The sequence below is a fragment of the Vitis riparia genome, chromosome 7 (genome assembly GCF_004353265.1).
Source record: "Vitis riparia cultivar Riparia Gloire de Montpellier isolate 1030 chromosome 7, EGFV_Vit.rip_1.0, whole genome shotgun sequence".
Taxonomy (NCBI): Eukaryota; Viridiplantae; Streptophyta; class Magnoliopsida; order Vitales; family Vitaceae; genus Vitis; species Vitis riparia.
In genome coordinates, this window is record NC_048437.1 from 28,636,691 (window position 1) to 28,657,146 (window position 20,456).

Consider the following 20,456-nt stretch of genomic DNA (forward strand, 5'->3'; position numbering starts at 1 on the left):
GTTGCTGTTTTGGGCAGTGATTTTTCACAATGATTTTTTTGTTTTCTAAAAACAGATGGAAATGATTGTAAGTGACTTTAATCCACACGCATCATCATGTGTGGCAGCGTGGCACCAGCATTTTCACTTTCCAAAGTGTTTTTAAAAATTGGGTTGAATTTGGGGACACGTGGACCTACAAATTAGGCCGAATTGGTGCCATGTCATGTGAGTTTTGTTATCATGGAGTACAGCTTGCAGAATCTGAGGCTTCAATAAATAAATAAATAAATAGGAGGCCCTTTTCATTAATTTTTTAGGTTTGGTAATTAAGGGTCACTTTCAGATACCCTAACAAGAAATATTATTATTTTTGAGTAGTACCCTACTGAATTACCATTTTTCATTATGATATTAAAAAAGAAAACGATAGAATACCCATTTACTACCAATCAATAATTTTAAAATTAGATGAATCAAAAAAATTATCAATTTATAGTTTATTAATTGGACAAATGATCGCGATTGAATCAGTAATATTATAAATATATATTTGATATATTATTAGAATTTAAAATAATTTTTAAAAATAAATATTTTATTTATATTAATAAATTACTTTCAAATCATAAATTTAGATTAAAATCAAAATTTTATTTTTAATATAAACATATTTTAAATGAGAACTTTTGATTCCTTTGAATGATTTTATTAATTTAAATTCAAATAAAAAAATTTTAAAAATAAAAAAAGTTAAACAAATTACAAATATAAATTAAATAAAAATATAAAATACAACGAAAATGGAGAAATGCTTATAGTTGTCATCGGGCTGTCGGTGGCGTCGTCGTCTAAACAACTGTAGGGCTCTGACCCAAAATAGGAAAAATAACAACTTCTGAATCGTTGGGTACGGGGAGAAGTAGTCAGTTCATCTGTCCAACCCCTGATTTCGACAGTTTGATATCGATGCCGGTTCAAAAGCTTGAATCCAACTAGAACCAATGGTGACCGGCTCACAATTAAACCGACCGACCCATGTAAGGACGTAATTGAAATTAATCCAATTTATTTTACTTTTTTTATCATTATTGAATAATAGAACAATTTAATACGGTGGTTGGCGGTTTTGCCAACCCTACTATATATATAATTTATGAATGGATCTACCTGATCATATATTCTCAACTGCAAGTTATCCAATCACCTATAAAGTTTTATTTTTATTTATTTTATTTCATTCCTTTTTATTATTATTATTATTTTCTTTTCCTCAAAACCAAACATTGTCTTAAAATTAATAAATTATTTTTATATACTACTTTAAACTCATTTAATATATTTTAACTCATTATTATAAAAATTAAATAATTTAAAATTGTAAAATTTTTTAATTAGTTTTAATTATATTATATTTTTATACAATGACTAAATATGGGAAAATAATTTTTCTTCGTGTTTTTTATTATTAGTATTTGTTATAAACCAAACATAACCCAAGGTTAGAAGAAAAGAAAAACGGAAGAAAATAAAAAATATAAGTTTATAATTAATTTTAATTATGTTTATTTTATTTTTGGTATTTTTTATAAGACAATAAAAAATAAAAATTTTATTTTTTCTTAATATTTTTTTTCCTTTGTGCGTTCTAGGTACTAAACATAATTTATAAGATAAGTGAAAAATGATTTTATTATTGGATGTCAGGAAAAAAAAAACATATATAGAAAATACTAAAAGATTTTTATCTTAATTATCTAAAATAAATTCAAGGAAATATTAAATAAATTACATTTCCGATCATTTAACTTCATTTACCTAACTTCTTTAACTTTCTTTACCTAACTTTTTATATTCATAATCAAATAAAAACAACATTTTATTTATTTTTTTCTTTACCTTTTTATTGTTTATTAATTTAATTTTACTTTCATCAACTTCTTTTTATGAACAATTAAACAAAGAAAGAATTTTACATTTTTTTTCTTTTTCTTTTTTATTTTTTATTCCTCTTTATTTTCAAAATATTTAGGTTATGTGTGTTAATAGGAATGACAATGAGGTAGGTTCGGATAGGTTGCCCCATCCCAACCCTTATTCAAAATAATTTTTAATTTCTATCTCATTAAAAAATTATAAACAGGGTCGGGCATGGCAAGGTGGGTATGTGAATTTCTTATACTCGGTTGATTTAACTTTTTATTTGATTTTTTTTTATTCAATCACATTAAAATAAGTATATTTTATAAATAATTTACATATTATAATTTTTTATAACTTATTTTATTATGAAAAATTGATGAAACTCTCTTTTTATTTATTTATGAAAAATTGATTTTTAGAAAAAGACTTGAGTCGCTACTTATTTTTGTTTTATTTTTAAAGGGTAAACAAAATAAGAAATAAATTTCTTATTTGGAAAATGTGGTTTATGAAAAAACCGGATCCGAGCTCGAAGGTCAGGTTACTTATCGGGAAGGTACAATAAAGACCGTAACACTCCTCTAAGTCCCTAAAATCGAGTCTCTACTAATCAAATGAAACACGTGTGACAATTGATTGATTAAACATGAATACCAAAATCTGATCATATATTGGGGGTCAAAACAAAGCATGGAGAATGGTGAGAGTGAGAGCAGGTGCGTACCTTGACAGTAAACGAATAATGCGCCATCATGAAATGGGGTTAGTGCACGAGAATGAGCATAACATATATCACATGCGTCACCAAACAGATTATGAAATCACCAATGACACACATGACATTTCACTCAAGTTCATTTTTATTCTAAGTAGAACTTCTTTGATGTTGGACCCCTTACATGAATTGGTTTCACAAATTTCATTATTTTGGAATTATGAAAAATTCATTATTACTTATGTAAAATCAAGATAAACAAAAGGTTATTTGAAAACCAGAATAGAATTAAAACTATTGGAGGGAAAATTGGATTTTTGAAATTTATTTGAAAATTTGAGTCTCGAAAATTATTTGAAAATTTGAGTTTTGAGAATTAAATTTAAGAATTGGAATTTTGGAAATTATTCGAATGTGGAGTTTTTTTAATAAATAAATAAATAAAATGATAATAATAATAATAATAAATAACTAATTAAATGTGAGAATTCGAATTTTGGAAATTGGAAATTAAGTTCGAAAATTGGAAATTTGGAATTTCAGAAATTGAGAACTAAATTTGAAAATAGGAATTTTTAAGAATTATTTAAAGATGGAATTTAAAAAATAAATAAATAAATAATAATGAAAATAATAATTATTAAACAAATAAATGTGAAAATTGGAATTTTGGATTAAATTTGGAAATCGGAATTTTGAAAAATTGTTTAAAGATGAAATTTTAAAAATAAATAAATAAATAATGGAAATAATAATTAATAAATGAACATGAATATTAGAATCTTTGAAATTGAAAATTAAATTTGGAAGTTGGAATTTTGTTTAAAAATGGAATTTTAAAAATAAATAAATAAATAGAATAATAATAATAATGAAGATAATAATCAAATAAATGAACGTGAATATTGGAATATTTGAAATTGGAAATTAAATTCGGAAGTTGGAATTTTGAAAAATTGTTTAAAGGTGAAATTTTAAAATAAATAAATAAATAAATAAATAAATAAATAAATAGAATAATAATAATAACAAAAATAATGATTAAATAAATGAACGTGAATATTAAAATTTTTTAAATTGGAAATTAAATTCGGAAGTCGGAATTTGACAAATTGTTTAAAGATGGAATTTTAAAATAAATAAATAAATAAATAAATAAATAATAATAATAATAATAACGAAAATAATGATTAAATAAATGAACATGAATATTAGAATTTTTGAAATTGGAAATTAAATTCGAAAATCGGAATTTTAAAAAATTGTTTAAAGATAGAATTTTAAAATAAATAAATAAATGAATAGAATAATAATAATAACAAAAATAATGATTAAATAAATGAACGTGAATATTGGAATTTTTGAAATTAGAAATTAAATTCGGAAGTCGGAATTTTGAAAAATTGTTTAAAGATGGAATTTTAAGATAAATAAACAAATATAATAATAATAATAATAATAATAATAATAATAATAATAATAACGAAAATAAGAATTAAATAAATGAATGTAAATATTGGAAATTAAATTCGAAAGTCGGAATATTGAAAAATTACTTAAAAGTGGAATTAAAAAAAATGAACTTGAGAATTAGAACTTAAAATTGAGGCTAATCCAACTTATGGTAATCATCCTAGAGGGGGGGGGGGGGGGGGGGGGGGTGAATAGGGTAATGGTCTTTTTTTCACAAATTTAAATTATGCAAAAATAAGAGATAATTATATGCAAGTATATAATAAACAAAATAAAGACAATTGCATATAATTTAAAAGAGTTAGGGAAGAGAGAATGCAAACACGAGAGTTTATAGTGGTTCAGCACTTCCTTACCTACGTCCACTCTCCTCAACCTCCTAACCGAGTGAGGGTTCCACTATCTTGAAGCTTCAACCAAGCTTCCAATCTCTTTACAATTGGATTATGGTTCCAATTTACCCTCTTTGACTTTTGGCTCCAAACACCCTTTACACTTCTCAAGAGTTACCTCACTCTTGAACAACCTCTCAAGTGATACCCCTCACTTGAGAAAATTCCTCTCAAAGATATACAAGGATTGATCTCACAAAAATCCTAGTAATAGAACTTTAGGCTCAAAGATACAAGAAAAACTATGATTGAATGGTGCACTAAAGATATGTAAGTTATGAAACAATGGTGCACTCAAAAAACTCTTCCAATGCTCAAATATAATCAAGAATGATTTGGGAAGGTTAAACTTATGAAACAATGAAGATTGAAGCCTTTTTATAGAAGAAAAAAAGTCAAACTAGCCGTTGGGGGTTCGACTGGTCGAGTTAGGGGTCGACCGGTTGACTAGCCATTAGGAAAAGTGACCGTTAGGCCTCAACCGGTTGAGGTTCAACCTTGACTGGGAAGAGAAGGTCACTGGGAGAGAGAAAAACTTTTTAGCCTTCCTCAACCGGTCCTCGACCGGACAAGCACAACCGGTCGACCGGTTGAGCCATTTTTTTGGCTCAATACTCAACCTTTTTCAACTTAAAACCTTTTAACACAAGTTTGAAAATCATTTAACACAAGGTTTTAGTTGAAAACATGAAATCATCCAATTCTTAAGATATTTAAAACAATATTACTCTTAGATGATTTTGGTGCATAAATAAAAAATGAAATGCATGAAAGTCCTAGTGCACCAACAACCTTACAAAGAGACCTTAAGTAGCTTTGGTCTTGAAAAACTCTTCTCTTTGAGGTGGTCTTCTTCTTCATGATTTCTCATTGGCTTGATTTGTCTTTGGATTGCCACTTTGGAAGTCGTCTTGCCTAATCACACTTGAAATATGATCATTAGTTCTAAACCTTGTTTTGTTATCATCAAAATCAAGATTAACCAAACCTTGGTTTCATAGGAAGTTTTTGGGAAATTATGTGAGATTGGAAGTGAGAATATGATTATTAGCAAGTCTGGAATTATTTAAAAAAGAAAATAATTTGTTAAAACATGTGAGTGTCGAGGATAAAAAAGAATATGAGCATGTTTAGGATTGCGTGCAAAGGTGGCCTGTCCACGTCTTGCTCATGGCCTTGGGCGAAATGCAAGAGGGTGTGGTGCTGCAATAATGATAACCTGTATTGGTTGACCATGGAAAACATTTTTCATGGTAGAAGTTCTACCATCAATAACCTCCTCACGGAAGCGCTTGCCACTGCTACACGTGTCTTCAGGCTTTAGAAAGCTATTCCTTCCATGCCCCAACCTCACTCCTAACGAAACATGGTTCCCTAGTACCCACCGGCGATGTAGCCAGAGCCTTTGCCAGAGCCAAGCTGAAGCGCCATAGGAGCGGTCAAATTCAATTCATTGGCGGCCAAATGTGGGTCAGTTGTGGGGTAGGTGGGAGATGAAGGTATGGTAGTGAGAGAAGATGGGTTTTGTGGGTATGAAATATAGGAAATGATGAGCTAAAAGTGGTATGTATGGAAGATGAAAGTGGTTATGAATTGGGTGGGTAGGGAGGATATAGAAAGATGAGGGTGGCCATGCATGCCATGCGGGCATAAAAATGAAAAGGCGACAACGAGACATGATGGAGATGTGACTGTGGGTTGATGCTGCTCAAGACATGAAGTGGTCCTATACAGAGGCTTTAATTCTGAAAGGCAAAATAGAAGAAGCTTTTCAAAGGAGCCCGAAATGAGTAGAGCTAACTGGGGATGGATGGGCTTCTACATAATTTGGTATGGCTTGGGATTGGGAAGCTACTATAAACACTGAACCCACAAATGTGCTACTGTGGAATCATCATCATTATTGCAAGTGGATGAAACCCACTCTTTGTTATTATTTTTATGGCGAGACATGAGGAGAATGAACAAAACAGACATGTAATTACCAAAATCACCCAAAATTTCTAATTATTTCATTGTGTATATAGCATTCCATCCCATAACAGGCACTCGGAGACCACTAGATGAGTTGAAATGTCTAAAAACGCTAGGTACCAAACTGAAAGCCTCTCACTGGCCCACTTTCCATTTCTTTATTGTATTAAAGAATGACCAACACAATGAGGAAAAAAAAAAACAGTAGATGAGGAATGAGATGCATGGAACCGAGCACAAATGAAAAAAACACAAAGCGATCACCAAGTACTATACTTAGCCACTTTGCATGTTAAAATTAACGGGCTTGAACATGGATGAATGAATCCAAAGTGGTCTTAGGAGAGAAACAAAAAATACCACAAAGCTCACCATGCTACACAATGGATTAGAGGCAAAATCAGATTATGCGTAAAGGGAATCAGAGGAATGGGAGATGAAAAGAATAACAATCCAAGAAACCAGCCGAAATGAATGCAGGATCCTCTGATATTCATACCCAAAATCAACAACAAGCATGTGGGCCTCCGATAGCCACACCCAAGCATACAACAAATTACAGAAGTAGCAAATGAAAGAAACCCATAAAGGAGTAGGGGTGTTACAATGAATAACTTACCTCTAGGAAAATGCAGACTGATGATTCCAACTTCTCTCTTTCTCTCGGTGCTCTTTATTTTTTTCTTTCAGACGCCCCCTTTACATCAGCCGACCCATGCCCTGTTTTTCCTCCAACTGGTTGTCTACTCCACCAAACTGCTACCAACTCTTTGCTTTTGGCCAGAGACGTGCTTCCACCAGCTCCTTGCTCCTGCCATCACCTTCTGAAGCTCCAACCACCGCCATGGCAATGGTCACATCCTCCCCCACACGTCCCATACTGCTCGTTCATCTCCAAAGTCGGCTCCCACTCTAAATGAGATTTTCAGCTTTTCCTTAGGTGGTCCAAAACAAAAGAAAGGCCATTGGTTTTTTGAAGGGGTCTACAATTATATACGAGAAAATAAAATTTAAATTAAATTAATTTTATATAATAACCGGGTAGGGTGGGACAAAGCATTACTTGAACCTGTTCCGAACTTGTCTCACCTTAAACAAAAAAATCTCAAACCCTTCTTTAATACTTAAACTTCAAACCCGTCTCTGAGGGGTAGTGCGGGTGGGTATCCATGCCCCATTGCCATCCTTAGTTGTACCAAAGTTTGAGATAAATAAAATAGAGAAAAATAAAAGTATATATATCTATATATATATATATATATATATTAATTCATGATCTAAACCTTCCCAAGCGAAATAAGGATTGGGCTGGCTACTGAGGCCCAATTGAGCAGGTGGCGACAAAAACGATAATAAAAGGAAAACATAAGGGCAATCCGGTCATTCGACGAAAAGAGAATTCCAATAGCCTAAGGGCCTGTTTGTTTAGTGTTTTCAAGAACTGTTTTCTGTTCTTGAAAACAAAAAACACCAAAAACTCGTTTGATTGAGAGAGCCATTTTTGTTTTTGTTGTTCCCCGTGTTCTCAAAATGGCACTGTTTAGAGAACAACAAAATGTTGTTTTCCCCGTTTTTTTACTGTTTATAGAACAAATTAAACAACAAAAAAATCATTTGTTCTCCGTGTTTTTTTTTCCTTCCCGTTCTCATCTCATCTCCAGCACAGTCCGTCGCCTCTTCTTGATTTTTCCCGTTTCTCATTTTTGATTCAGGGTTCGTGAAATTTAAATCCAATAGCACAATAGCAAGGAGACCCCTAAAACGGATCCAGAAAACACAGTGAGCAAAAGAAAAGCAATTTTTTTTTCTTGGGGGTTTTGCATGGATTTTCTCGGAAATCAAACGAGGATGAATTTTCCCGGAAATTGAATGGGGCATGGATTTTCTTGGGAATCAAACGGAGGTTGAAAAAAAAAAATAATAACATGATTAGATTAGTACCTGCGAGGATTGAGAGTGGCAGAGAGAAGGGGATTTTCCCGGCTGAAGGGCAACTTCAGAAAAGGGCTTCTTGATTAGATTAGTACCAGCGAGGATTGAGAGTGGCAGAGTGAGAGAAGGGGATTTTCCCGGCTGGAGGGCAACTTCAGAAAAGGGCTTCTTGATGCCCGAGTGAGAGAAAGAGATAAAAAAAATTAAGAACAAATTTATCTCAACTTAATAAAATAAATATGCTATAATTTTTAATAAAATTAAAAATTAAATAAAAAATATATTAATAAAAATAATTTTATTATGTTTGATTTATTTTAAAAAAATATAAAAAAATATTTTTATTTTAAAATTAATAAAATAAATAATTTTTTTAATTTAAATGAACTATATATCTAAAAATTATTTATAAATTTATGATATAAAATTACTTGAAGAAAATATTTTATTAATTGAAAAAGAAAAAAAAAACATCTTTCAAACGTGTTTTTTGTTTTATTTGTTCTAAATTTTTTTTTATTAACTCATCCAAACATGTTTTTTTGTTTTTGAGAACAAAAACTGTTTTTTAAAATTCAGTTTCCAAACACAATTTTTTTTGAAAAAACACCAAAAACTGTTCTTAAAAACCGTTCTCAAAAACTGTTTTCCAGAACAGTTTTCAAAAACAGCAACCAAACAGGCCCTAAGCTTTGCTCCCGATAATTTGAAGTTGGGGGTTTCAGAAATTTCCCTCCAATTTTCCCCTTTAATTTTCCATAACCTTCTCGAAATCACCCAAAACCTCCCAGAAAGAGGTTTCCCAGAAACATAGGTACTTTCTCTTCTTCATTTTGCACTTTTTTTTTCTTTCCATTTCCGCCTGTTTCTCGAGAAAATCTAGGGTTTCTTCCCGCGACTAGGGTTTCGGATTTATTACTGGTTCCTTAAGTTTGAAGTCTTTGTTATAGATCTGGTCTCTGCACTTCCTCTCATTTCATCTGTTTGCTCTCTGGGAAAGCGGAAGGAAATTAAAGATAGCGAAGTAACTTAACTTGACTTAGGCAAGTCATTTGTCAAGGTTCAGAACATAGAAAGATTTTCGTGGTAATGTCAATTTAGTTTTCGAGGTTCTGATCTTGCTTTTTGGTTCCCCTTGGATCTAATGTGGTATTTTCATAATTCGTTTTTCACCCTATTATTTGTCGTAGTTCCATTTTTTTTGCTGGATCTGTAAACTGATTTGGCTGAAAAATTAAATTTATTTGTTTGTGGTTGCCTGTTTCTATTTACTTATTTTTACTTTGATTGAACTTATTGTTTTGGGTTTATGTATTGCTCACCTTTGATGGCTGGGAAAATTTAGGAACGGGATTTTGAATCTTGAACTCGTCATTATTTAGAAAACAGAAGAAGAAGAAGAAGAAGAAGAAGAAGAAGAAGAAGAATTCATTTTTTCAGAAACAAAACCAATGGAGCAATAAACCCTGTTTTCTTTTTCCACTGTCTTCTCAGTGGTCAAATGGTGGATATTGGTTATGTTGTTTATATAGGTGTCATTGGTCTAGGGTTTAGGCGTCTACTATGCATATAATCCTCATTAATATCAAATGTTGACACGTTGTGGTAGTTGTGCAACTTTATCAATCATTTGTTTGTGGAATTATTCCATTAGGGTTACTTAATGGTCGAGTTTGCATGCTTTACAATCAACTTTCAAAAATCAAAATGTGTTTACAAGGATTTTTTTTTTCTTTTTACTGTCACAAGAAATAAAAATGGTAATTTGTGAATTTTATATTCATATGTTTGCATTTAATTTCTTAAGTCTGTCTGAAAGGTTTGTGTTTATTCATAGAATCCTAAATTGAAAACAAAACAGGTAATGTTTTGAAGCTCTTGCTGCAGTTATCTTATCTGTTATTCTCCTTTCTCCTTATTTATTTGTTCCTCCAGTCCCAAACTTTTCTTGTTGCCTGTTTAATTTCTTGCATTCTCTTCTGAATCTTTTTCCAATTTGTTAAATTTTAAGACACCATAGAATTTGCTTCTTTTATACTGGCATGCTCATTTACTCACCTGCACTACATGTTGAAAAGTTGTTCACTTCTATCATTATTTACTCTCTCTCTTTCAAGCCTCTTATTTTGTTTGTTCCTTTTCTTGGTAAGTTGTCAGGATGCTATTTTTCACCATTGCTATTTTTGAAGAAACTTACACCGTAAGTTATATGTGGATGAATGTATTTTTTTATTTATTTTTATTTATTTTAATGGAAAGAAACTTTGTACAAATTTGATTGAAAGATGGGTCACAATAATCTTCAAAACCAAACTTTGTAACCTCTCTAGGAAAGTATGACCTCCAAATGATGGACTCTATATTACAAATATCTTTCTTGGTTAAATAATCTGTTGTTCGATTTGCTTCTCTATAAATATGGCGATAATTGAAAATATCTAGATCTTGAGTTAACTTTCGAATATCCTCCATTAATAATGTAATAGAACTAGGAATGCTACTCTTTTTATTATAACAATTTATTATTATTTTTGAGTTGCCTCCAATCTTTAGGTTTAAGAACTCATTGTTCTTAGTAGCTTGCATGTCATCTTTTAAAGCCATACATTCTGTAATGAATGTTGCATGCTACTGGTATTCCATCATCTCTATAAGTAATTCCTGGTTGATCTTTTATATTTTGTCACTCACATGTAATCAAAATGCATTTTTAGATATTTATTTCATGCCTTTCCTTGTTGGATGGATGTGGGGAGATCTCAATGTGTGTCACTCTTTTACTTATCTTATGGAGGGAGACAAAGAAAAGATTTGAGGAGCTTCATGTTCTTTCTTTTTGCTCTTTCCCTTTGAAAACTCTCCCACATCTAGGTTTGAAGATTGTGTTAGAGCTTTCCAGAGAGCAACATATCCTGAAATTTGTTTTACATTTGAATGATCCTTATATTGGCTTTAGACAATGGTGGAAGTTCATCTACTGTATCTAGGTATGATTGATTTTATCTTGTTTAGTTGGCTGGCAGTAGGTTTGATTGATTTTATCTTGTTGGTTGGCAGAGGTAATTAGTAGTAAACAGGGGGATCTTTGTGGTTATATTGTGCACTAATCTGATCATGAGCATAATTGCAAATGATCATTCAAATAAAAAACATCACAAACATAACATAGCAACCAGAATGAGCTCTATGTATTTTAACATGATAAAAAAAATAATCTCTTCCACCATCACCACTGCTGTCAGTGTTATTGTCTGGTATTACCTCTAACATTATCCATCACTGCTGGCCTGCGATACCATTACTATCCACCACCATTTCAATCCAGGAATTGTTGCCTTTGCCACTTCCTTCCACTCAACCATTATTGCCTATTAACACCATTCCTGGACATGCTTCTACATTGTTTTTAAATTGCCTTTTTTTTTTTGATAGGCAAATTTTTTGTCCTCATTGGGACTTGAACTTGGAACCTCCCACAAACCCTCCCCATCCCTTTACCTCTTGGGCCAGGCCTTGAGGGCTTTAAATTGCCATTTTTTGTGTGGTACTCTATTGGACAAGCCTTGATTTATGCTTTGTAGCATAAAGCTAAAGAAGAAAGAAAGCAAATACACTTGGATTTATGTTACTCTTGCTATTATAAGTACTTTCAAAAAGTCAAATATGCTACCAGTTTAACTAACACATTTATCTTAGAATTTATGTTATCACCTTTGGATTTTTATTGTTTAAGTTACATGATTTCTACATATTTGTACAGGGTTTGGTACAAATAAACTCTTACATGGTCATTTACCCATTGGTTTTTATCCATTTCTTTTTATTACTAATGCTTCATGAAATATTTGCACTTGGTTCCCAGCACCCTTAAATTCTGCATTACTTCATCTTCTTTTAATCTGCTTCTAGAGGCAGCAGTGCACCTTACTGCTTCTCTTTTGTTTTGTACAAATCTTTTGCATCATTTGGTAAGGAGAAAAGCTCATGTGGCTAGACACCTAGCAAGTTTAGGATTGGCTTCTTTAAGCAAGAATCGAGTGAATTAGAACAAAGATGTGAACATTGGACATCCTTCGGTTTTTGTTCTGTCCTACTTTCTAGATCTTAACTGCAAATCTTAATGCCTTTTTTTGTTTAATGGAAATGTGTTAACAATATCTGTAATTGTTAGAAATTCTATATGCTTTAGCTTTGTAAGAACTTTAATGGTGGCTACAAAAATTTCTTTGGGAAATATGTGGTAAGTTTTTTCAAAGAAAGTGACTTCTCCTGTCCAGTAAGTTTTTCTTGTAGATTATGAGTGCTTTTTGACTTGATTTCAATATGGATCTTTCTCTTTTATTTCTTGTGATCAAGTTTTTTTGTGTTTCAAAATTTTAAAAATTTTCACCTCAGAATTCCAATCTCATAGCGGACCATTATAACTGCTTGTTATATTTATATCATAATTAATCATTAGGTGTTTGTACCCCACTGATTTATGAGTGTATTCACGAAATGATTCAGGGTTTACAAGTTTTGCTGGCTAATTTATATTTTGGTTTCTAGCCGGAAGTTAAAGAAACCTTCAAAACTTAGTCAGCGTATGTATTAAATTGCTTAAAAGACTGGAATTTCTTTTTATGGTCTATCATACCTTATAGACTGATGATATCAATCTGTTTGTATTAAATTATGATGGTTCACTTGCTGGCAGTTCTTCTCATGCAAGCATATGCTTACATCTCAGTTATTGCAAGCTTGTAATTTGATTGCAACAAATGCTTCCAGGTTCCTTTGACATGGACTCTACTGCCCAAAATTTTCAACACCGCAAGATGTCAATCAAACTGTGGCCCCCTAGCCAGAGTACCAGGCTAATGCTTGTGGAACGAATGACCAAGAATCTTACTACTCCATCCATTCTCTCCAGAAAGTATGGTCTTCTGATGAGAGAAGAAGCTGAGGAGTATGCTAAGGAAATAGAAGATGCAGCCTTTGCTACTGCAAACCAACACTATGAGAAGGAGCCTGATGGTGATGGAAGCTCTGCTGTGCAACTTTATGCTAAAGAGTCCAGTAAGCTTATGCTGGAAATTCTTAAACGAGGCCCTAAGACAAAGGAGGATGGCGAAGTAATGACAGCTGAGCAAACTACTTCTCCGCTGGAAACTGTTTTTGATATATCTGGTGGTCGTCGGGCATTTATTGATGCAGAAGAGGCTGAGGAGCTTCTAAAACCGCTGAAGGAGCCAGGAAATTCATATAATAGGATATGTTTCAGCAATAGAAGTTTTGGAATAGATGCAGCCTATGTTACTGAGCCCATCTTGTCATCCCTCAAGGATCAATTGACGGAAGTAGACCTCTCAGATTTTATTGCTGGAAGGCCCGAGGCAGAAGCTCTTGATGTCATGAATATATTTTCATCTGCACTGGAAGGATGTGTATTGAAGTATCTGAACCTTTCAAACAATGCTTTGGGTGAAAAGGGTGTTCGGGCATTTGGGGCTCTTCTAAAATCACAGAATAATTTGGAGGAGCTCTATTTGATGAATGATGGTATCTCGGAGGAAGCTGCACGTGCAGTGTGTGAGCTAATTCCTTCCACTGAGAAGCTTAGGATTCTCCAATTTCATAATAACATGACAGGAGATGAAGGGGCAATTGCCATTTCTGAGATGGTGAAATGTTCTCCTGCATTGGAGGATTTTCGCTGCTCTTCTACAAGGGTAGACTCTGAAGGGGGAGTAGCCCTGGCTAAAGCACTTGGGACTTGTACCCGTTTGAAGAAGCTTGATTTGCGTGACAATATGTTTGGTGTAGAAGCTGGAGTTGCTCTGAGTAAAGCTCTTTCTGCCTTTAAAGATCTTACTGAGGTTTACCTCAGTTACCTGAACTTGGAGGATGAGGGGGCAAAAGCTATTGCTAATGCTCTCAAGGAGTCTACTCCTTCACTTGAAGTTTTGGAAATGGCTGGAAATGATATTACGGTTGAAGCTGCTTCTACTTTAGCAGCCTGTATTGCAGCAAAACAGTGCCTTGCCAAGTTAAGCTTGGCTGAGAATGAACTGAAAGATGAAGGTGCCATTTTAATCAGCAAGGCATTGGAAGAGGGTCACAACCAGTTAACTGAAGTTGATTTGAACACAAACTCAATAAGAAGGGCTGGGGCACGGTTCTTGGCACAAACAGTTGCAAGCAAACCTGGATTTAAGTTACTAAATATCAATGGTAATTTCATATCTGATGAGGGGATTGATGAGGTGAAGGATATATTCAAGAATTGCCCTGATGTGCTTGGACCCTTGGATGAGAATGACCCCGAAGGAGAAGACAATGATGGGGAGGATGAAGAGGAGGGTGCTGCTGATAATGAGGATGAATTGGAATCTAAACTCAAAGGTCTCGATATCAAAAATGAGTAGAAGTTCCTACACATCAAGTATGCTGATTCGAAGCTTATTGAATCCCCAGTTCTTTCTTGCTCAATTCGAATTGACTAGTCTGGTTATGTTTAAGCTAGTTCTGCTGCAGTCAAAGTGTAACTGATCCGTTTTACAGATCCATCCATCGGTAGCTTAGGTTTCAGAAAAACTCTGTTTTTCCTTGCCAAACTGATGCATGCTCTCATGCAACTAGAAGCAGATGTGTCTCTAGATACTGCTCAGAGCGGTTGTATTCTTTTTTGAATTTTTTACTTTGGTTTAGTTGCACATTAATTATTTCCTTGTCCTCTCAAAACCTGAGTTCTGCAACATGTTTGGAGATTTCTTCCCTGCTGGACTTTCATATTTGATTTTTTCTTGAGAGTTCACCATGAAATGATACTCAACAAACACAGGAGATGCCTGTGGGTGAAAGTTACCCAAAATCGAAATCCCATCCATTCTAGTTGTGGGAAATTCTGCAGAAACTTTTACCTCATTGCAGCATTTATAATCACTTGGCAATATTGCATATATGCAGTTTCAGGCTTTTAAAGGTAAGTTCAAAGAACCGACAACCTCATTGCAACTTCATGAATGTTTAGAAACCATACATTGGGAGGAGAAACACAGGGAAAGAGATACAAAAATGTGACTTGTTTCAAGCATTAATGACTTGGTTTTGGCTGATCACACGGCTACAGACACTTTAAGTGACTCTAGTATCTTATCGTCTATCTCGAATTTCATGGGCTTCTTGTCTCTACCGATCTTTACATACTCATCAAACCGCTCCTTCAAGTCTTCAGGAAGGTTTGTGATGCCGTGCCACCCCAGAATGTCCTTGGCAGCTCTGGGTTCTGCATAGAAGTGCTGCAAAGTACATTGACAGTATGAATGATCTTATAGTTGAAAGAGTTTCAATACAACAGATGCCAAATTATAATGCTAGCAATTACCATATTACGGAAAGGAAAAGCTTTCTTTGCATCAATTCCAACAGCTTTCGGATCATAGTGAACGATGTTGACTGGGCGACCAGCAGCTTGGGCACAGAGCTTGGCCATTCCATCAAGGGTCACGGCTCGGTCGCTGACACAGTTGAAGATGTTGCCACTTGCAGCAGCTGGGTTCTCAACAGCCAGAGTAAGCATGGAGGATAGGTCCCTAACATGGGCGATGTTGGTGAGTTGCATTCCAGATCCCGGGATTGGAACCGGCCTGTCCCGAACGATTCCTGTTCAGAGCGTATCAATGTGAAAATGGCAGGGGATTTTGAAGATGAATGCAGCTGTGTTACAAAAAGTTCAAACCAATGCGCAAGGTTATTCGCTTACGGTCAAAGAACCACTCCTCGCAATCTTTGTTGTTTCCAGATCCAATCATGTACTGCGGACGGAAAATTGCCCAGCTGCCGAAAACCTCTGAAATGTATGTCTCCACCCCAACATGACCGGCATCAGCTTTAACAATGTCCTGTGATAATGAGAGAAGTTCAGCAGAGGAAATACATTATAGCTGAAGTTGCTACTTAAGTTATAAGCATACAACAGTGACAACATACTCCTTCAACATGAGGAGGCTCATCAGTTGGCTTGTAAATTCCAGCACTGCTGATGAACAGAAATTGCTCGACCCCAGAACTCTTGGCCCAGTCTACTACAGGTCTATGTATGAAGATCGATATTAGTATGTAGTTCAAAGATCAAAACATAAAGTCCGTTCCATTGATGAAGAACTTACAAAAAAGGGAGGGGGCGAAAGAACCAAACACTTTCCCTTCTCTCAGATTTACATTCTATATGGCAAATACCAAAATCTAGACAATTGAAGAATAGGTTTCAAGAATTAAAGCAAACAAACCTCACAGTGTCAATGTCCTTGCCATTGTTATCCAGAACAACATCAAATGCCGCCCCCGCCACAACCTTCCCAACTTCTGCAGGGTCTCCCCACACAGTCTTGCCCCCAGCACTTGTGATTTCCTGGAAAATTTTGGGATTCCCAGAAAAATCCCAAGCATGAACATATCAAACACACAACAAACACAAAAACCCACAACACCCAGATTGAGAAAAAGCCAAAAAGCCAAAAAATAAATTAATAAAATCTCAACTGAAAATCGGCTGAATGGAGGCTTCTTCATCTTGTCTGAATTCTCCTCACCAACAGTCATGATTGTGACCTCATGGCCAGAACCCAGAAGCTGTTTTGCAAAGTAGAAGCCAATCACTGCATGGCCACCACTGTTGGTGTTGACAATAAGGACTTTCTTCTTCTGTGCCTTGACATTCAAGGTAGAGAAAGATAGGCGCTTGGTACTTGTGGGGGAGGTGAGGAAAGAAGGAGAAATTGAGAGAGAAGAAGAGAAAGAATAGGATTGGGAGAGAGAAGAGAGAGAGAGGGTTGGAGTGAGAGACGGTGAAGAGTTGGAGGGTAGTTTGGAGGAGAAGATGAGAGAGGATGAGGAGAGAAGAGTGGCCATTGACTACTAACTTGAGCTTGATTGTATGAGAGCCAGCAGTTCTGTGCTACAAGATAAAGGTTATGACCACCCCCAGCCAATGTTTTAACACTCAAATTTCCTGGGCAATTTCAGGAAGAAAATATAAATATTTTTTTTTAGTTTTACAAGAAGAGAACATACTTTGATAATTTTTTTTTTAAAAATAAATTATAAATTTAAATATGTTTAATAATTAAATTTTGCAAATATATTTTTTTAACCATATTCAATAAAATAATTTAAATTAAATTTCATAGTTTTTTAATATTAAAAAATAATTAATATATATCAATTATATTATTATATTAATATATATAATATAATATATAAACTAATATGAAATTAATTAAATTATTGTTTTTTTAGATTAACTTAGTTTTTATCCCTATTATAATTAATAATTTATTAAGGTAACTTTCTACCATATCAATAATTGTTTGAAAATGAATTATAATTGCTAATTTTTAATAAGTAGTAATGATTTGTATAAAATTTTCCTATCATTCTTAAACAATTTTAAAGATTATAAGTGAGTTTTGTGATTTTTATTTATCAATTTCATGAAATAATTTAAATTAAATTTAGAGTTTTTCTTTAAAAAAATATGATAATTTCCAATAAATTATCTCTTTTAAATAAAATAATATATAAATATATAAAATGATATAAATAATTCTTATTATAATTATCTTTTCAACTTCTTTTCTTTTTGAGAAAAGACTCAAGATATATTCTTTTTCAAAATTAAAGAAAAAAAATTATATAAAAATAAAAAATAAAAATTGATAAATGTTTTAGAATTATTTTATAACACAATTTTTATTTTATTTTATTTTATTTTTAAAAAAAAATGAAATACACAAATATTTCAAGTACATAAATGAAAATTTTCACCTAAAGCAAAAATCATAAATGCTCCAATTTAGCTAAAATAGTTCAAATTTAGGAAACTTGACATCAAGATTTTATACCAAAATTTGGGGTTTTTTTTAAATCATGATCTTACCAAGATACTATAGAATCACAGCCATTGATCCATGTGGGTCCCTTTGGTGTGATGAAAAGACTAACCACTTTATTCAATAGAAAGAGGCTCCACTTAGGTGTATATTTTTTAGAACGTTGGCCAAGCAGCTCCATTTAAAACGCACCCACCTCCAAGCCCAACCAACAAAACTAGCCGTTATACACCTCTCTTCCACTTTCTCTGTTTCTCTCATGGCCATTTCAGTGGAATCTCCAGCTCCGACCCACCTCAGCAAGGTATCTTCTTCTTCTTCTTCCTTTTCCTTTTCCCTTTTTTTTTTCTTTTTCTTCTGCTACACGCATTAGCAAATCTCCGCTTTTATCAGCCAAATCTCTGCTATTTTTTCTCTAACCTTGATCAGTTCGATTACAGGAGTCAACAGGGTCAATGGGTTCTTCTCCTCTGCTCACTCCCTCCTCTGACAAGCGCTTCTGGAGCACTCTCCGTAGCCGGGTCGATGCGCTTTTGGAGGAAAGGAAATGTGAGTTCTCGTCTGGTCAAACAGGGGTGAGTGTTGGGGAATCGGACCGCGGTAATCGGTTGAAGGAAGACTCTTTGCTTCTGCTTAGAGGGTTCGACTCCATTTCCCATTCTCTCTCACAGTTGACTAACAACCTGGATAATGCCCTTCAGGTAAAATCCCTATCTCTATCTCAATTATGTACAGAAAATGGTAACGGGTAGCTTCTTCTTTTTCATTCCAAACATAAGAAGTGGATTAATTTTTGTTGTTAGAAATTTGCTTGTAATTATAGGGTAGGGTTGGATCTGGGCCAGAAACAATTTCCATTTTTTTTTTCCTTTGGAATCAAAGATTAAACTTCAATATACTGGTTTGATGCTACTGATTTGAAGCTTAACACTAGTTCATGTGTTTCCATAGATTGAAAATATCAATCTGCGAGTTATTGAGTTTGTTCTTCTCTGTTTCGACTGTTTTCAGGGTGCAAGAAGTCTAGCTAAACCACCCACATTGACTGATATATTCCATTGCAATCTCGAGAAGTCAAAGGGCAATGAAGAGGTCTCAGAAAAAGAAGACGATGATGAAGAAATCAAGAGAGGATTGAAAAGGAAGCTTGATGGAAATGAAGGTTCTGAGGATCAGGGAGGGAATTCACAGAGGGAAAATGAGCAAAGCCCAGGAGAAGGAAAGCTGAAGAAAGCCAAAAATGTTGGTTTTTTTTTAGCTGATCCTCTGTACATGATGCATTTTTGGAATAGCCAAGCTCTGTGTTTATTCAGATTTGTGTTTGTCTTCTGCAGCTTGCTATCTCCATGGCAACAAAAGCAGCTTCACTTGCAAGAGAACTGAAATCGATAAAATCGGATTTGTGTTTTACGCAAGAGAGGTGTGCTCTGCTTGAGGAGGAGAACAGTAGGCTACGAGATGGGTTTGTTAAAGGGATGAGGCCTGAGGAAGATGATCTGGTAAAACTTCTACTTCTTTTCTCCCCCATTTCATATGATTCAGCTTCTTGTAGGCACTTTGGATTGGCTCAAAGAAAATATCCTGGACAAGCAATCTGAATGTTTTTGATTCATGGAATGTATCGTTTGGACAGGTGAGGCTTCAATTGGAGGCACTGCTAGCTGAGAAATCCAGATTAGCAAATGAGAATGCAAATCTGACTAGGGAAAACCAATGCCTTCACCAGCTGGTGGAGTACCACCAACTCACCTCCCAGGATCTTTCTGCTACATACGAGCAGGTTATCCAAGGAATGTGCTTAGACTTTTCATCTCCCCCTCCATCCATTCCAGAAGAGGCAATCAGCAGGGATGGAGATAGTGATGATGCTAACAATGGAGCTCCCGAAACACCTCCAACAAAAATTTTTGGGCTCTCCACTGTTCTTGATGAGTGCTATGATGAGAAAGAGCAGTGAATAGATCACTTGTGGGAATTTCATTCAAGTTTCTATCTGCAGGTTTAGCTGAATTTTGAATTGAATTTTGTTTAAATGTAAATTTTCCTATGGAATTTCTGGTAATTGGCATTCATGCTCGAATTGCTATATCAATCAATAAATAATCTAGCCCACTCCACATTTTGCTGGGTTCCATTTTTCTCATGACCTTGTCCTAATGGACATTCATATTTTGCTGGGTTCCATTCATATTTACC

The 20,456-nt window shown here is 34.0% G+C and overlaps 3 protein-coding genes across 5 annotated transcripts; 2 read left to right on the plus strand and 1 right to left on the minus strand.

Annotated features, from left to right (window-relative positions):
• The first annotated feature begins 9,077 nt into the window (after positions 1 to 9,077).
• Positions 9,078 to 15,163, plus strand: LOC117917993 (RAN GTPase-activating protein 1-like). 3 transcript variants are annotated; one of them, XM_034834497.1, is made up of 3 exons: positions 9,078 to 9,202; positions 9,339 to 9,474; positions 13,159 to 15,163. In XM_034834497.1, exon 3 carries the CDS (start codon positions 13,170 to 13,172, stop codon positions 14,793 to 14,795), a length of 1,626 nt encoding a protein of 541 aa, XP_034690388.1. In that variant the 5' UTR covers positions 9,078 to 9,202; positions 9,339 to 9,474; positions 13,159 to 13,169; the 3' UTR covers positions 14,796 to 15,163. The 3 variants fall into 3 exon arrangements, with proteins under 3 accessions (XP_034690388.1, XP_034690391.1, XP_034690390.1); XM_034834500.1 differs by having other exon boundaries at positions 9,339 to 9,431; XM_034834499.1 differs by lacking the exon at positions 9,339 to 9,474.
• A 146-nt stretch (positions 15,164 to 15,309) lies between these two features.
• LOC117917994 (chloroplast stem-loop binding protein of 41 kDa a, chloroplastic) lies at positions 15,310 to 17,324 on the minus strand. The gene is made up of 6 exons (XM_034834501.1): positions 16,912 to 17,324; positions 16,659 to 16,780; positions 16,360 to 16,462; positions 16,133 to 16,271; positions 15,755 to 16,032; positions 15,310 to 15,668 (listed from the first exon to the last, which is right to left on the minus strand). The coding sequence occupies exons 1-6, from the start codon at positions 17,278 to 17,280 to the stop codon at positions 15,486 to 15,488; spliced, it is 1,194 nt and encodes a 397-aa protein (XP_034690392.1). The 5' UTR covers positions 17,281 to 17,324; the 3' UTR covers positions 15,310 to 15,485.
• A 1,116-nt stretch (positions 17,325 to 18,440) lies between these two features.
• LOC117917606 lies at positions 18,441 to 20,403 on the plus strand. Its single transcript, XM_034833932.1, has 5 exons — positions 18,441 to 18,564; positions 18,701 to 18,961; positions 19,272 to 19,502; positions 19,595 to 19,759; positions 19,894 to 20,403. The coding sequence occupies exons 1-5, from the start codon at positions 18,520 to 18,522 to the stop codon at positions 20,215 to 20,217; spliced, it is 1,026 nt and encodes a 341-aa protein (XP_034689823.1). The 5' UTR covers positions 18,441 to 18,519; the 3' UTR covers positions 20,218 to 20,403.
• The last annotated feature ends 53 nt before the right edge of the window (positions 20,404 to 20,456 follow it).

What these genes read in the sequence shown, in the direction of transcription:
- LOC117917993 (XM_034834497.1), top strand. Translation starts at nt 13,170, where the DNA reads ATGGACTCTACTGCCCAAAATTTTCAACACCGCAAGATGTCAATCAAA.
- LOC117917994 (XM_034834501.1), bottom strand. Translation starts at nt 17,280, where the DNA reads ATGGCCACTCTTCTCTCCTCATCCTCTCTCATCTTCTCCTCCAAACTA. An exon ending in AGCCTCCTCATGTTGAAGGA is followed by an intron (nt 16,272 to 16,359) that starts GTATGTTGTCAC and finishes TCATTATCACAG; the next exon opens with GACATTGTTAAAGCTGATGC. An exon ending in CTTTTCCTTTCCGTAATATG is followed by an intron (nt 15,669 to 15,754) that starts GTAATTGCTAGC and finishes TGTACTTTGCAG; the next exon opens with CACTTCTATGCAGAACCCAG.
- LOC117917606 (XM_034833932.1), top strand. Translation starts at nt 18,520, where the DNA reads ATGGCCATTTCAGTGGAATCTCCAGCTCCGACCCACCTCAGCAAG. An exon ending in ACCTGGATAATGCCCTTCAG is followed by an intron (nt 18,962 to 19,271) that starts GTAAAATCCCTA and finishes GACTGTTTTCAG; the next exon opens with GGTGCAAGAAGTCTAGCTAA. An exon ending in AGCTGAAGAAAGCCAAAAAT is followed by an intron (nt 19,503 to 19,594) that starts GTTGGTTTTTTT and finishes TGTCTTCTGCAG; the next exon opens with CTTGCTATCTCCATGGCAAC.